The sequence below is a fragment of the Perognathus longimembris genome, chromosome 18 (assembly GCF_023159225.1).
Source record: "Perognathus longimembris pacificus isolate PPM17 chromosome 18, ASM2315922v1, whole genome shotgun sequence".
Lineage (NCBI taxonomy): Eukaryota > Metazoa > Chordata > Mammalia > Rodentia > Heteromyidae > Perognathus > Perognathus longimembris.
In genome coordinates, this window is record NC_063178.1 from 26,277,169 (window position 1) to 26,294,701 (window position 17,533).

The 17,533-nt window shown below is 42.8% G+C and overlaps 1 protein-coding gene across 2 annotated transcripts in view; it reads right to left on the reverse strand.

Moving 5' to 3' along the window:
• Spag6 (sperm associated antigen 6) overlaps positions 1-12,268 on the reverse strand; it is a 46,652-nt gene extending 34,384 nt beyond the window's left edge. For both annotated transcript variants that reach the window (XM_048367784.1, XM_048367783.1), the window contains exons 1-3: positions 12,121-12,268; positions 11,907-12,002; positions 801-967 (exon numbers count right to left, since the gene is read on the reverse strand). In XM_048367784.1, coding sequence (XP_048223741.1) covers positions 801-967; positions 11,907-12,002; positions 12,121-12,145 — 288 coding nt within the window. In that variant the 5' untranslated portion in view covers positions 12,146-12,268. The remainder of the gene's footprint in view (positions 1-800; positions 968-11,906; positions 12,003-12,120) is intronic.
• Between the last annotated feature and the right edge of the window lie 5,265 nt (positions 12,269-17,533).

Consider the following 17,533-nt stretch of genomic DNA (forward strand, 5'->3'; position numbering starts at 1 on the left):
AAACCTAGCTGAGGAGAATAGTCCAAAAGCCTTCCATAGCTATTGGAGAAACCAAACAGGAAGCACTGTGTAAAATACACACCAGCACTAGGGACAGAGAAAATTGGGGGCACTTCCACAGAGTACTTTAAAAAGTACATTTGCCCAGTGCCGGTGGCTCACACCTGTAATTTTAGCTACTCAGGAAACTAAGATCTGAGGACGGCAGTGGAAGCTAGATGGGACAGAAACGTCCAAGAGACTCATCTCCAATTAACCAAAAAAAAAGCTGGAAATGGAGCTGTGGACCCAAGTGGTAGAGCACCAGCTTTGAGTGGAAAAAGCCAAGTGAAGGCGCCAGGCCCTGTGCCAGAAAAAAGGTGATATGCTTGTTTATTGATACTAAACGCTTTCTCCAACTTTCCATTGAACACATTCCCTCCTTTTGGCTGTCTCTCTACCCCTTGCTTCAAGGCTGTCTTTCACGCTCCTCACTAACCACACTTCATCTGGATATAATGATTGCTGAAAGCAGCTCTTTATTTGCCTTAAGGTCCTGCACTCTTCCTTAAGATAGATACTATAACTTTGTTTACGACTTACAGATTTCTGGATAATTCCCTTTAAAACACTGTCTCCTTCATCGGCATATCATCCCTGAGGCAAAAATGCTCCAAAGATATGATTATACACAGTTCAGAGAATTTGAGGTTGTATTAATATCCCAATCATTCTAATGCCTATAGGCTTTGCAGCTGTGCCCAAACTATGTTTTTTAATTTAAAACCAAAAGGTCACGTAAATTTGTTAAGAATCCTTACGTTCTGTTCTGCCAATGAATAAACCAGCTGCGGAAGAATGTCTCCCTTGACAACTGCTTCTGCTAAATCATCGTTATAATTGGCCAGTCTCCCGAGGGCCAAAGCAGCAGTCTGTTGAATTGTGGGGACCACGTCCAGAAGAAGAGGCCGCAGTAAAGACATCACACCTGAGTTAAAAAGTAGGAAAAACAGACATCCACAGATTTAAATTTAAAAGCACACATACAATTCAACAGAAATATACAGGTGAGAAAATCAGGAGTTAGAAAATTATAAATACACACACACACACACACACACACACACGGCATTGTAGCACACACCTTTAATCTCAGCACTAGAGAGGCAAGGCAGGTGGATGGAGAGTTAAGAGGCCAGCCAGAGATACACAGTGAAACTAAACCTAAAACCTAATGGGATATTTAGGAAGCATCTAACTGGCCAAGACACAAAAATCATAGAAGCTGTAATATTAGACCAGCAGCATAACATAAAAATTTTAAAAAGGCTTTAGCATTAGATCAGAATATAAAATTTTCATTCAGAAATCTCTTTGTCCCATGATGAAGTTGTCATGAGGAATGGAGACAAGTTGCTGGCTTCCCTCAGCCTTTGCAAATCCTGTCTTTTAAGGCTCATTCGGGTCTTCTCAATGAAGTCTTCTTACACTTCATTTTAGAAGTTTTATTAGGATCTGTCTCAGAGCTGAGGAAGCTAGGATGGCCGTTCTGCTAGGACCTCATATGGTGAATACTGTCCCCAAATAAACTCCTTGAGATAAGTAAGTATAATGAATTACTAGCGCTCCTATTTATTCCAGAATTGACAATATAGTATGTCACCATCATCACCACCACATAAAGCAGGTTATAGCGATCAAGTTGTAGGCGAGTAAATGGTAGAAAAAGGTTAGAACTCAACATTCTAATGATGTCTGGATTCTTGATGATTCAATTAAAAATATGCATTAAAAATTGGAGAGTGGCAGCAGGAGGACTAATAATAACTGCATTGTAGTTATTTTACTGGACTCCCAGCTCTGAACCAACTATGACATACTATTAATGTGTGCACAAGAGCCAACTGCTATTTCTGCTTCAGTAATGCAGTGGGAATCTAGGGTTACAGGACAGGTAATGACATATTTCCAACTGGAAAAAGTGCCCCTTGACTTTCTAAACTTTACCCAATTTACCCCAGTTTATTAAGCATAATGTCATCACATCCTTTCTTTAAAAACATATCCTGGTTATGCATAAAAGCAAACATTACCAATAGTCTTTTATCACTAAATCTAGAAATGTTTGAAATAGAAACAAAATTACAATAACATTTGAAATTAGACTAGAAGAGCAATAATACTACCAAATAATATAAAGCAGAAAACAGTGATGTATGTCACAGATGTATTTAACGTGATTGTTTAGTCCTTAGTTTTATGTCTAAAGGGGCTCGCTCATCTCTTCTTCTATATATCACCTAATGGGGTCACACTGGGGCCACAGCCCACGCTCAATCCAATGTTCATAGACACTGATTACATTAGCATCGAGACTTTTTGCTGGAGATAACTGAGGTCTCACAACAAGAGGTTAAGGCACAGAATAAGGTATCAGAATATCTACGGAAAGTTGGGTTCAAGTTAGTTGATCTCTTCTTTGCAGTTTGCTATTTTGCTGTGATAAAATACAAATAACATAGAAAAGTTGTCATTTTAACCCTTTTAAAATGTACAATTCCGTTCCATAAACTACCAACTACAATGTTATATATGAGGGCCTTCAACTGCTTTCCACCATTACTATGCTATTTTATGCTTCCATCAGCAAAATTCAATTTTTTTTACATTCTCACCAACAATTACTATTTTCCATATATATATATTTTTTTTAACCTTTTTGGTACAGTCCTGGGGCTTGAACTCAGGGCCTGAGTGCTGTCCCTGTACTTTTGTACTCAAAGCTAGCATTCTACCACTTGAAGCACAGCTCTGTTTTTTACTTTTCGGTGTTTAATTGGAGATAATATAGTCTCATGGACTCTCCTACCTGGGCAGCTTTAATTTGTGATCCTCAGATCTCAGCTTCCTGAGTAGCTAATATTCCTGAGTAGCTAGGTGGGCCACTCCCATCTACCTATTTTCCTTTTTTTTTTTTTTTTATGACAGGAGCTCCATGAGTGTGAAGTACTGTCCCATTATGGGTTTTATTTGTATTTCCCTAATGTTAAAAACGTTGAGTATCTTCTCTTGTGCTCACTTGGCCATGTTTCATCATTTTTAGAGAAAATGATATTCAAGTCTTTTGTGCCTTTTTAGCTAGGTTTTATTTTTATCATTTTTGTCAAGTATTACTTATTATCATAATGAATATGCACCATTTTATTAAGATAGAACAACACTCTAAAGAATAAAGCTACATGTGTTGAAATACATTAAATGTTTCATAATAAATGCACTATAAGGCCTAAAAAGTAGAAAGTATGCTTAAAATAGCTTTTCTCTCCTACTTGATACATTTATGTGAAAGCAGTAGCTTGTTGTCTCCTGAAATAAATTGGGAAATCAGTCTAAAATGGGGTTATTCATATGGGATATTTGAAATTAAGCCTCACAAATCTCAAACTTATTAGGCTAAGAATTTTTTAATGAGTTAATATATTTAGGATTGGAATAATTACCTGTTTCTGAGTTATAGAATTTAGCTAATCTTACCACAAATCTCTCCGATTTGGAATAATTCTGTTTACAATTTAGAAAATATGTACCCCTTCAAAACATTTTACTCATCTTGTGTAGTCAAAGAATATTTTTTGTTTCCTCAATATTTTTACTGTATTTCTTTTCCTCCTATTCCTGTGTCTAATATCAAATTTAAGTCCTTATATCAATACTTTTGCTCTATGACAATTATACAATATTCTTTGTTTCAGGTAGTAGTAGCACAATGCAAATTCTGAAAAAAAAAAAAAAGCTCTAAACTTAAAAGATGAAATGTCCCTTTGAAATGCCTTTGAAGAACTGTATTTCTTTGAATAAGGTCCTTTTTGCTTTAGAAAAAAAATAAAATTTTCAAAAATATTCCCTGAATTGCCACTTTGTGATACTTACCTCTTACACGCAGTAAGCACAGACACTTTGATTTTTGTTTTGTTTTTTGTGGTTTTTGTTGTTATTGCTGCTGCTGTTTGTGCCAGTACTAAGGCTTCAATTTGGGTCTTAGGCACTATCCCTTAGCTTTTTTGCTCAACATTAGCACTCTAGCACTTGAGCCACACCTTCACTTCTGGCTTTCTAGTGATTAAGTGGAGATAAGAGTCCCTGAAGTTTGTCCGCCCAGGCAGGCTGTGAACTGTGATCCTCAGTAAGTAGCTAGGATTACACGCATGAGCTGCCAACACCTGGCTGATATTTTGTTATTCTAATTGTATTTATAGGGGTAAGGATGTAGCTCAGTGGTAGAAAACTTGCCGAGCATACCCAATGCCCCAGTACCACAATCACTTAATCAACCAGTAAATAGCTTGTCTTAAAAATACAAAAATGTAAAGAAGATTGCATAAAAACTAAATGAAAAGAGAAGAAGCAGAATAAAGGAAACAAAGGGAAGGCAAGAGCCATAAAGAGAGAAAATACAGAAATATATATGACATAAAAAGAAATTCCTTTCTGCCTGTTCGTTAAGAATCCAGTCTGTGACTGCCTTAAAATTAAAGAGTCCATAAATAACATGACCTTCACAGCTGGCACAGGCCGCTAAATGAGTTTTCTTCTGAAGGGCCAACATGCACTACCTGACAACACATTAAAAGCAAAAAAATTAGGACTCAAGATGTGACTCAATAGTCAGAGCAGTCAGAGCACAGGTTCAATTTCCAGCATTGCAAGCAACAACAACAATAACAATAATAGTAATAGAGCAGGAGCTGGTGACTCACGTCCATAATCCTCCTCGCTACTCAGGGTGCTGAGATCTGAGGATCAAAGCCCATCTGGTTAAACAAACCTTTGAGACTCTTTCAACTAACCAGCAAATAATAATAAAAAGCCAGAAATGTAGATGTGATTCAAGTGGTAACACACATCTTCTCTAATACGATCCTAAGGCAAAAATTCCTGATCTTGTTTAAACCTTTCCAAATGATTTACATTACTGCTGAAGTCATCTTTCTAAAGGACAAAATGGGTCTAGTTCTCTCCTTTAAAACCCTTCAACAGCTTTGCATTTATTTAAAGAGAAATTCGACCCAAGGTCCTTCATGATTAGGCCTGTGTTCCCCTCCACTTGACTTTTCTCTCCTTTGCCCTATTACCCCGCAACCCCTGCCTCTCTCTGTGCTTTCCCACATCGTGTCCTCTTGGCCCGAATGCACTTCCATCTGGCCAATTCCGAAGTTCAGCAACACCTACTCCTCTGCATGCTCTTGAACGGCACACCTCATCCTGAAGTGGGTGCCCTCCACACCACCAGTAATGTACTCATGTCTCTCTCTCCAGGAGCACTTAGCCACTTCAGGGCAGGGACTGACTATTCCTTTTAGATGCGTGATCAGCATCTAAGCTTTCATGTAGCACTTGGACACATTTAACAAATGTTCATTGAATAATGAATGAACCAACTGTGAAAATTAATGTGCAATTTTCTCTCCTTTCAGGTCCATTTTATTTAGAAACAAAACAGATACTAGCACATTCACAGTTATTTTCTCTTTTGGTATAAAATGTGAGGTATTTGAATGGCACTATCAGACGTTCATAAGCTGTAAGGAACTCAGAAAGAACATGTATACTGTTCTTTCACCTAAAACCACCCCCATGCAGACATAATTCTATTTTAATTCAAAAAGGCTTGGTTTTTTCCCGTGGTACTAGGAATTGAACCCAAGGCCTCCACTTGAGCTATGTCCCAGCTGTTTTGTTTGGGGTTTATTTTTGCTTCTTTTTTTTTTTTTTTTTTTTTTTCAATCATGGGGCTTGGACTTGAGACCTGGGCACTGTCCCTGAGCTCTTTCACTCAAGGCTAGTGCTCTACCACTCTGAGCCACAGCTCCGCTTCTGGTTTTCTGGTGGTTAATTGGAAATAAGCGTCTCATGGGCATTTCTGCTCCAGCTGGCTTCAAACTGTGATCCTCAGATCTCAGCCTCCTAAATAGCTAGGATTACAGGTGTGAGCCACCAGTGCCTGGCTTGCTTTTGTTTCTGAGATAGGGTTTCACTAACCTTGCCTGGGCAGACCTCAAACTCAGGTTCCTCTTTGTTCTCCACCTTTCATGGGACAGGTGAACTTTATGCATTAGTATTATTTGCTTTTACTAATGTCATGCCAATGACCCCCATCTGACTGCACGTGATTAGGATGTCTAGGAAGAAGATAGCACAGGGAAATACAACAATGCCAGAAGTACCTGCCCCATGACAGTTCACATTTGAATAGGAAATATTTGGGAGGCAATTCATTTTTTTTTTTAATCTGTCACAGGGCCTGGGTTTAGTCTCTGGGACCAAACAAAAAAATCTGTCTGCTTTTGAGCCAACTTAATGTCTTGTTTTAGTCATATATCACCTACTAAAAGATTTTTGAGGTAATATACTCAATAGAGTATACATGTCATAGCACGGCCCACCAGCATGTGTGCATGCACACACACACACACACACACACACACACACACACACACACACACACCATGAATAAACAACTAATTATGGACGGAGATTGACAATTATATCAGGTTAGGGATGTTGCCATACTTGATCTCTGAAACATTGAATTACTTGGAAATAAAAGGGAAAAAAAAGAAACATTTTATGAAATGAAAGGAAATAGGAACAAATGTTTTTACCTGAAATGCATACTTTGAACCTACATGGAGATATAATAGTAAATACTTATGGAATAAATAACATGTCTTTATATAAAAGAACAGGATCCCATGTCTTCATTTATAAACTTAAGGAAGTTGTGGGAAAAGTAAAGTGTTCCTTTTTTAAAATGGTCCCTCAATTAAAAAAAAAAAAAAAAAGAATGTTGTAAGCTAAGCATGGTGGCACATACCTCTAAATCCAGCCTAGGCCATAGAGAGAGCCCATGTGTAAAAACAAGTACCATAGCAAACGAAGTCTGAAAAAATGTTTCTTTGGAAAAAATAATAGTCAATTTCAAGAATGATTTTTCCTAAGACAGCTATAAAACAAAATATTTAGAAAAGCGGGTAGATACAATTTCCTTTGTAGACACACATGCATGCACTAACACACACACACACATGCACACATAAATATTACTTGTTTCCAGCTAAGCTTTAAAAGAACCAGAATAAAAAACATTTAATATTGAGCCACTTATACTAGAAAGTATGAAGCACTCAAATAGCAAAACCAACCATTCACTTTTAAATACTAAATGGCGAGGCTTGTAACCACCCGGCCAGCCCACCCCCCACAGCAGATTTCTCAGAATGTGGTCCTGGACATGCCTCCAAGGCCACGGAGACTACGCAGGGAAATCCCAGTGCTGCCGGCAGTGGACAAGAAAAAGTACTTCTGACCAAGCATGCGTGAATAAAAACAAAGGAGGAAGGGTTGTTCAGAGACTTCCACTGGCCAACCAACAAAACTCTCCCAGTGCTGTCAGAAATGTGTTCCCAGGACAAACTGATCTACCAGTCTGCTAGATCCAGGTGGGTTACCAGTAGGACAACTCCTTGAGGCATTCTCAACTCCCAGTCCATTACAGGTCCCTCACCCCCACCCACCAAGTGCATTTATGAAGCTCCTGGTTTGCCAGGTACGCTCACACCTGTAATCCTAGCTACTTAGGAGGCTGAGATCTGAGGATACCAGTTCAAAGCCAGCCTAGGCAGGAAAGCCTATGAAACTCTTATCTCTGACTAACTACCAAAATGCAGGAAGTGGAGCTGTGGCCTCAAGTGGTAGAGTGCTAACTTTGAGCAAGGAAGCGCTATCAGAGATAGCGCTCAGGTCCTGTCCCTGAGCTCAAGCTCCAGGACCAGCACAAACGACAAACAACAACAAAACAATAACAAAACTCTTGGTTTGGTAAGACTTTTCTTGTGAACTAAGGAAGCTTAAAGATCCTCTAGGGTTCGGAGGCCAGCTTAAACTCTGAATACCTTTCCCCCTCCCTCAGGACATACCAGTTAAAGTTCTCCAAAGCTGCCTCCACTCAAATTCCCATGATCCTCCTCAAGGAGAGCTCAAAAGCAGCCAAGTTTCACAACTTTTGGATAACCCCTGCTACTGAAAAGCCTAAACAGAGGACGTGTTCCAGTGTGAATATCAAAGTCCATTAGTAACTTCTAGAACCATCTAGAAATGGAAAGAGAACAAGACTGGGTAAAAATTGAGAAACTCATTCTGGAAGTACAGATCAAGAAGATGGTAGCTTGAGGCCGAAAGGTCAGCCAGACCTTATCTTAATACACTAGACCTGGCGGTGTATGCCTGTGATCCTAGGTAGATGGGAGACTGGAGGTAAGATGATTCCTCCTTTGAGGCTAGCCCTGAGCAAAAATGTGGGAGCCTACCTGGAAAAAAAAAAAAAAAAACACAAAAAACTAAAGCAAGAAAGGGATGGGGGGAAGGGGCTGGGAAAAAGGCCTATTGGCAAGATGGCTGGCCTCCTATACATGAAGCCCTGGGTTCGATTCCCCAGCACCATACATATAGAAAACAGCCAGAAGTGGTGCTATGGCTCAAGTGGTAGAGTGCTAGACTCGAGCAAAAAGAAGCCAGGGACAGTGCTCAGGCCCCCAGTTCAAGGCCCAGGACTGGCCCCCCAAAAAAGGGGGGAAATGGGTAGGATGTGACTCCAGTAGTAGAGCACCTATCTCGGGCCCTGGAATTCAAACCCCAATATGGCAAGGAAAAGAAAGGAAGGAAAAGGAAAATAAAGAGCTGTTAAGTCACTTTACCCTAAGAGCAATTCTCTAACTTTCTTTGGGCTTAAGTGTAACACTACTGAACTTGCTTGCCTAACTGTTATAAAGATTCCAATTTATTTTTCTTTACCTTTTTGAGACAGGGTCTCACGACACAGCCCCCAAGCCAGCCCAAACTCAAGATCTTTTTGCCTCAGCTCCTGAGGGTTGGGATTATTCTACCAAACTTGTGAAAGCTTAAATGTGTGTAACACAAACTACTCTTTCCTTCACTGCTAAGTATTTACTAATAAGAATTGTGCTAGGCCTGGGATTCATGCTTAGTGAGGAAAAGAGACACTAAATGCTTATAATTGTGCTAAATGCTGTGAAAGAGAAGCAGTAGTAGAAAGACAGCAACAATTAGGTGCAGAGGCAGCTTTTCCTTTTCAGCATTCTGAGAAACTAAATAATGTGAAGATTTGGATTTGTTTGCTCAAGACAGATGATTTCAAATTATTTTATACCAACAACTCTTACTGCTTATTTTCTTGAACTCTAAACCCATAAAATTACTTAAATCAGCAACATGGTTTCATACAGATGCATAATAAAAGGACTGTGTTGACTTCATAATTCTACTTCTGGAAATGTGCTTAGTACTAATTTTCCATGCTTTACTGCTTTTTAGGTTATATGTAAAATATTATAGAACTTACATAAATAGCTAGTTAAGAAAAAAGGTATTTTATGTAATCTAGCAGTTTAAAAATAATTTTCTTTGCGTTCTGGTTAGCTTATTAGACTTCCTAAACAGGCCTAAGCATGGCCTAGTATTCAATGTAGCACAAAACATGTTTCTTGTTTTTAATAAGTATCTCCAGTTGCCGGGATTTTTTAATTGGTAAAGGTAACAATGCATTATCTCTATCTTTACTACTACAGCCAGATGTGGTTGATTATTCTGAGAGGGAAGTATCAAAATTCATTTTTAAATTGCTGCAAGATGTAATGGTTCAAATATATAGTTTGAAGGCACATAGAGATTTTTATAATAGTCATTAAACATTTTAATGTTTTCATATGTTCTTTTGACTCAGGAAGAATCAAACCACAACTTAAAACCTTAGGTTACACACACTTTGTATACAGTTCCCTCTAGTAATCATTTTTATTAGAAATTAAACTTATTTTCCAACTACTCTAAAGAAGAGGTTTTTGATACTTTCTTTTGCTTTGGTAGTGACTTTGGACATATTCACATTCAGGCAAATTTTCTCATTAGCACATTGAAAATGTAATGAAAAACTTCAGAAAATGAGAATAAAATCCCATTGATAATCTTCATTTTAATATCCCTTTCACATGAAATGATTCAAATTTCATACCAAGAAAATTACTGTTTATCATGGTTTCTATATAGAAAATTTTCTTCAGAATATTCTAGATCCATAATAATTATTTAAACTGTGTGTGGGAAGGGGAAGCAAAATCTTCTCAGATATGTAGATAATAAGTCAAAGTCAAAAGTAAAATCCACTAGTAACTTACACCACCAAAAATGAAGGCACTTGTCTGAAGAAAGGTTGCAATACATAATTGATACACACTTATTGTGGCTACATAACAAAACACTATTAACTTTACAGGGAAAAGATGTTACAAACAGACAATAATTTATTGTTGGTCACATTCAGGAATAGCAGGAGATAGTGTGGTTACAATGATGGCTATGATACAAAATAGAATATAAAATTATACACAATGAAACAAATACAGCAGGGGGAACCTTAAGATCAATGAATTTTTACCCACATTAACATCCTGTTTGTGACACTGTACTCATTTTGCAAGATACTAAAGGTTCCAGAATCTCTCCTATTATTCCTTATAACTACACATGAATCTACAATTATCTCAAAATGTAAAAGATTTTTAAAGATACCTTTTTTCATTCTAAATGCTTCTACCACCTCTACTAATGAAAACACTCAGTGAATAATCCCAGTGACAAAAAAAAATTACTACATAAACGCAGTAGTAATTCCTCTCAAAGAAACCCAGAGTAAACATGATGTCTAACTATTCTCATTTTGAGCATATTCTCCATTTATTTTGGTAGTAGGTAAACTAGTGTTAGAAATCTGATCCTATAAACTAAAAGTTTATTTTTATATCCTTTGTCTATATGTGCCTGTGGATAAAACATGACATTTTAATAAATATATATCAACAAATTGTAACCATTTCATTCTGAATCTTTGAGTGGATTCCCCCTTGAATGTATTTACTTCCTCGGCACAATTTTAAACCTATAGTTGTATTATACAGCAGTTACACCCGAAACATTTTCAGTGTGCTTCGTAAGGGGAAATCTTATTTGTTCTTCATTGCTTTTTTTTTTATTCTGGAATTTTCCTTACATATCTATAAAATATTATATAGATGGGTATAGACCGTACATAATGTGAGGGGGTTTCACTGTGGTATTTTCACACGCACACACAGTGTGCTCTGAGTTCACCTCCCTCTACCATGTTCAAAACTGAGGATTTCTTAAGACAGTGTTGACAGCTGCCTTACAGTTCAAGTGGCGGTAGACTCATCTTAATCCAAAAAGGGAGGATGGACTGACTCCCCTCTCCCCTCTCCCCTTCCCCCTCTCCCTTCTCTCTCCCTTCTCCCCTCGCTCTCTTCCTCCCTCCCCGCCCGCCTCTCTTCTCTTGGTCCTGAGTGGACATATGGAGACCCCCTGGGATCCCACGGAGCCGGGTCTTTGCCCTTCTTGGAATCCCCAAGATTCGAGCACACCACCCTTTCCCCCTCACGCCCGCCCGACGGGGAAGGCTGTATGAACAACTCGGCCACTTCTCGGCGGTGAGGAAGTCGAAGGGAATCAAAGACAGGGTGACTGGCCAGGACACCCGGATAAATCGGCTCTCTTTAGGGGAGATCCCCATCCACGTAAAATGACTTCCAGGCGGTCATTTTGCGTGACCTTGACTTTCACCCTGACACCTTGCCTGAGGGCCGTGAAGACAGAAGCCAGGAGCTGGGGGCCGCCTCGCACCCACCTGGACGCCCCCCTTCCCCTCCGGAACGCTCGGCTTCGTAGAACTTAGACTCCCTCCGGGTGCCCCCCCCCAAAGCTCAGCTGGCCGGGAGCGGGGATCTGGGGCCCGGGGCGCGGGGCCGGGGCGGCGCGCGTCGGGGTGCGCGCGGGCTCACCCGCGTTCTGCAGCGTCTCGATGTTTTGGGGTCTGGTCGCCAGCTCCGCCACCATCTGCACGAACTGGGTGCGAGCCTTCTGGTACTGCTCGAACACTGCGGGGAGGGAGGAGGCAGAGGGCCGGTGGGTGGCCCGGCCCGTCGGGGGGGGGGGGGGGACGCGCCCGGCCCGCTCACCCGCCCGTCGGGGGCGCCCGGCCCGCCGCGCCCCTACCTTGCAGCACCTGCCTCTGACTCATGGCGCCCGCGGCCGCTCGGCGCCCCGCACCGCCCGGCAGCGACGAGGGGCGGCGACGCGGAGGAGGCGACCGCCACCACCACTCGGGTCTCGGACGGAGCCGTTCCTCTGTGTACCCGCGTCTCCCGGGCAACCGACCGGAACCGGAACGCCGCCGTCTCGCGGCAACGGCCGGGGCCGGGCGTGACGTCACGGCCGCGGTCCCGGGCCGCCCGCGCGGGGCGGCGCCCGCACGGCCGGACTCCCGTCCCCACCCGGGGCGGCGACGAGGGGGGCGGGGACTCCGCCGCCCGGGCTTCCCCCGCGCGCCGCCGGGAAGGGCGTGCCCCGTCGAGGGTCACTCCTCGAGGGCCGCGCTCGGCACGCCGTGACCCCTCCACCCGCACGGCGCCCTGGCGGCGGGGCCCGGGGCCGGGCGCGGGGAGAGGGCGGCGCTCCCGGGCCCGCGCGGCCGAGACCGACCGCGGGTAGTTTGATTCCCTGGGCGGTCAGGGCGCCCCTCCGCCAGCCTCCTTTCTGGGGTCTGTGAGTTCAGGGTTCCCGCCAGGTCACTGCCACGCTCAGACGCTGGGTGACACCAATGACACTGGCGACTGGACCCAGGGAGCTCTTCCAGAGAGGCAGTGGGGAGGCAGAGGAGGAGATGGCAGCACACGTCTCCTGGTTTTTGCTGTCTCCACGTTTGCACGTGCTGTCTAAAAACACCTTTTACCTTTAACCTTCATTTTATTGCCGGGTGACCTTTGCCCCCCAGGAAAGGGAGAGTACCTGCAAAGCCAGGTGGCCCCCGTTTATAGAAAACCTGAATTCTGTACCTAGTTACGTTGGGCAAAATGTTAAGGGCTCCGTCTACTACTGGGGCCTCCCCTGTCTTTGAAAACCACATACTAAATGTTTCAATGACAATCGACAGCACACATATTTTTTCTCCGTCCGAAACTACCAATTTCACCAGGTGGCAAGCACAACTTTTTAGCAGATTGCCACAGCTGGTGTGAAGGAATGCCCAAACAGGAAATCCTTGGTAGCTCTTAAGGGAAGAGAGCATGCAAACGTAGTTGGTTGTCATATTTGGAGTCAGTCCTCTATAATAATTTTTGAGATCTCACTTGATCTAAGACCTCTGATAAAGTCTTGATATTTTGTGGGAATTCCCCTATCTGGGGTATTGACTAGCAATCCAAGAAAGGTTCCCTGCCACTCAGAGCCAAGTATTATTCTTATTTCTGCAGCTCAGAAGCCATTGACAGTCACAATCCCTGAACTTAACTATGCTATACATGTCACAGAAATCTCTATATTTTCCTAATGAGTCTTTTTTTTTAAGTTGTAGACTCCCATTGGAGATGTAGTTGCATTGAGTAAATAATTAAAATTGTAAATTAACTGCCCTACTTTTATTTTCAGTTCCTTGTTCCTTATTATTATGGGGGTAAAATCCCCTTAAAACTAAAAGGTTCTATATTTAGTGTCAGCCTTTAAACAATTTAAACTCCTAAACAACCACATCTGCCATGTTTAGTAACTTCTTTGCTGTATATATCCCACTTTAAAGGTGTGAAAAGCACAATGAGGAAAATATCAAAATCTATCAATATAACACAACCTACGGATGGAATGCTACAAAGTTTGAAAACTTAAGTTCAAATGGTATACAAATGAATTTATAGAGCCTGAGTGTCAGTGCCCATGCATTAAAATTGTATTTATTGTCCCTGGCAAAAACCTAATATAGCATGCTTACTTCATAACCCAAAAGTTAGATCTTTGTTCTTTCTTTTACCTTTCTTTTGGGGAAAAAAGTGCTTAGATTGTAATGAAAATGTAATATAATGATAATATACATGTAAATGAAAATGTTATTATTTGAATATAAAATATGGCAGAGATTGCTTTCACTGACAAGAAAACCAGTCTACATTTTCTGATCTATTTCTCAACTTTCTAACTTTAAAACAAAGTATCACTCTGTTTTACACAGTTAAATGTGTATCCTGTGATCACACACACCTTTAGACTAACAGTTAAGCAGTGGGAAAGAAAACTGCCTAACAGTTAAACAATGGAAAAGAACTATTCAGAGATGTTCTCTTAAAGAAATTTATTAAACCAAGGTTATTGTCCTTAAAATACCAGCTGATTTTGGAGATTCAGAATGTAGTCTGGACATAAAAACATGTATTTGCTTGAGAAGAAAGCATCTGAAGAACTTTCTAAAGCATTGCAATGAAAAGTTTAGAAGCCTTTGGCTCCTTTTGGGAAAAGCTAATTTTAATGCTGTATATCACATAATTTCAGAATCATTTTTTCATGTGGTTCCTTTCTTACAGAGAAGGACTGAAAGCCCAACAAAATAAAGCCAATTTCAAAATCATCTTCTGTATATCTTTGCAAATGTCCTTTAAGAATTCAGAAAATCCCATCAACATAGGAATATACACTACTGCACCTAAAAAAGTTTTTTCTAAGTTTAATATACATGTAATCTTTCAGCTCCTTTGAAGTTTAAAAGTTAAAGTTGTATATATACTAACTATATATTAAGATCTACACTTTAAAAATATGTTGAAGTGTCTGAAGTGCATATATGTTCCTCTACCAATCCAAACATAAGTGTGTGCCAAACACTTGCAATATAAGACAGTGTGTTCATGACATACTGTCTTCTGGGGCATGAAGTTTAATGAGAGACATTGGTTCATTCTGCAAGCATCAACTGCAGCCTGTAATTAATTTTGCAAGCGTAGACCCACTACTGCTTAAAGACTCATTGATCTAACACGCTGTAAATGCTTTTGGAGCAAAAGATGAGATGCTTATGGTAAAGTAGGGAAAGAGTTGAAAATATTTAAAGCATTGAAAGCATGCCTTTTAAAAATATTTTATCTTCAAGTAGCTGTACAAAGGAACTGCAGTTCAATGTCATTTGATAAAGCAATGCATCTTGACCAGTGTTGCCCTCTCCCTAAATCATGTCTTATTTTTAACAAAAATTAGGTGTTGTGTCTAGATATGAAATCTCCTCAAATGAAGATAGGCATTCAACTGGTAAGTGCCTATAATTATTCAAGTTTTGAATGCACAACAAGCACACAACAATCATTTTGCCAACACCAAATCTAAAATTACTGACATAACTTCATATGTACATGGTTGAATAGAAAAAAATCAAAACACTGCATACTCCATAACCAAGTTAGTAGGTGCTAAATATTATCTATAATGATAAAAGCAAATATAGGTCTATCCTGAATGTTGTAGAGCCCCAGTTTGGGAAAATCCAGATTTCACATTTATGCATGAGCAGATCATCCAATTGTGCCATCAAATTTGTTAGAGGAGAGAGATTTGGACATTACCTTCTGAAGGGGAGGAAAAAAACGTCAACATGTCAATGCATGCTTCTTTATTCTTTACTTTTTGAGCCCTTTAGAACTAACGCCATGATTTTGAACTTTAAAGTTCTTCTCTTTCCACTTAGTGATGAGGTCAGGAGACGGTTAGGGTAACAGTGATTCAGCTAGACCTAGAAATACACCTCAACAAGGCTCTTGTCCAGCATTTCAGTGGAGGTGAAGATTTAAACCATCCTTTCCACTCTCCCAATTAAACTAATTAGGAGGATGTATTTCTCCAAGAATGGTAACTCCTGGCATAGAAATTGATACAAAAGGGGGAAAGGGGACGCTTTTCATGTAGATGTCAAATGCGATATAACACTTCCCAGAACAATAATATGCAAGGGGGGGGGAGGTCGGGGAACAACAAATTCTTGCTGCTTCGGGTATTCCTTTAAAGAGAGAGAGGGAGAGGGGAAGGAGGGAGGGAGGAGAGAGGGAGAGAACCTTCTTAGGTACGTTTTCTTGATTAAAAATTGTGTACCAAAGCCAGTATAGCCAAAAAGAAAACCCTTAAGATCTCGGTTCATCTTCTAGATTGTCAACTACTCTCAATTTCCCACCCCTTCTAAATCTTGGAATTGTTGGACTTGTCTTAGAAATTGTAGGTATGGTTGCTCTCAAATATATCTACATATGTGTGCACATATATACGATTCCTGTAGTACTAATTATTATTAATGCTGCACACACTTCAACAGGGAAGGTGCTGCACTGAAAAGGATCCCTGAGCACATGGAGCTGGCGTGGGGGGGGGGGGCCCGGGGGCGTAGCGCACCGGTCCCTGGGGTGTGAGTCCCGCCAGGGTTGAGTCGCGTCCCCCCCCCCACCCTTAAGCCGGACACCCTCGGGTCTCCGAGCTCCGTGGGCGCTGGGTCCCCAGCACGACCGCATTGGCCCCGCTAGGCAGCCGCGTCCCGCGTGGGCAGGGCCGTCGGGCCGCCGTCGGGCCGAGGGAAAGGGCCCTGACTCCATCTGCTTTTTCGCCTTTCATCTAGAGTCTCCCCAACTTCCAGGAGCAGCTTCTCGGCCCCAACAAAGTGTCTAAGCACGAAGCGGGCGCCGGGGGTGGCGGGGAGCTGCACCTCCCTCGCCGGGCTGCAGGTCGCCCCGGGGCCTGGCGGCTGCGATGGCTCCGGAGAGGGGCGGGGAGCGCGGGCGGCCGGGGAGGAAGGGGCCGGGGGGCCCGGCCCGTGGGTGCGTGTGCGGAAGGACGTGGCGGCTGGGCTGGGGCCTTGGGTGCGTTTGGGGCGCTGGGGTCCCCACTGTGCCCCCCTGGTAGCGCTGCGGGCGGGCGGGGGCCGGGGCTCGGGGAGGGACGGCGGAGCACCGGGGCAATGGAGACGGCCTTTCCTTTCGCTTTGGTCCCCAGGCCTGGCCTCGCACTTGAAATGCAAGGCTGCGCGGGGCCGGGGCTGGGGCCCGGGCTGGGGCCGGGGTCTGGGACGGAGCCTCCCCGCCCCGCCGCGCGGCTGGCCCGCGGGGCCTAAGGAGAGAGCAGCCCCGGCGCCCGGGGAGCCGGGAGCCCCGAGGCCGCGGCCGGGGCGCAGCACGGTCGTCCCCGCGGCGCCGGGATCGGCCGGCCGGGCTCGGCTCTGCGCCCCGGTGCTTCCGAGAGCTCTTCACAGCTGGGGGGCCCGGAGGGAAGGGCTTCGGGGTCCCCCCCCAGCCGGGAGCGGGGTGCGAGATCCCTGCACCAGATTACCGAAGCCGCCCTCCCCCCCACCCCAGCCCGCGGCGCAGGCCGGATCCCGCCGGGGAGGGCCGCCACTCGCACATTTAGAAAAGGGGGGGGGGGAGGAGAGGAGCAAGAGGCTACGCACTGCGCATGTGCAAGCCTCTTTTATTTATTTTTTTTCTTTCTTTTGCGGTCTTAGCGCTTTGCCCAGTCCCAGGGCAGAATGTCTTTGCACATTGATTATTTTGGAGGATTACTGATGGTATGCTTTGACTCCTGGATACCGCAGCAAAAGTATAGAAAAGATTTTTTT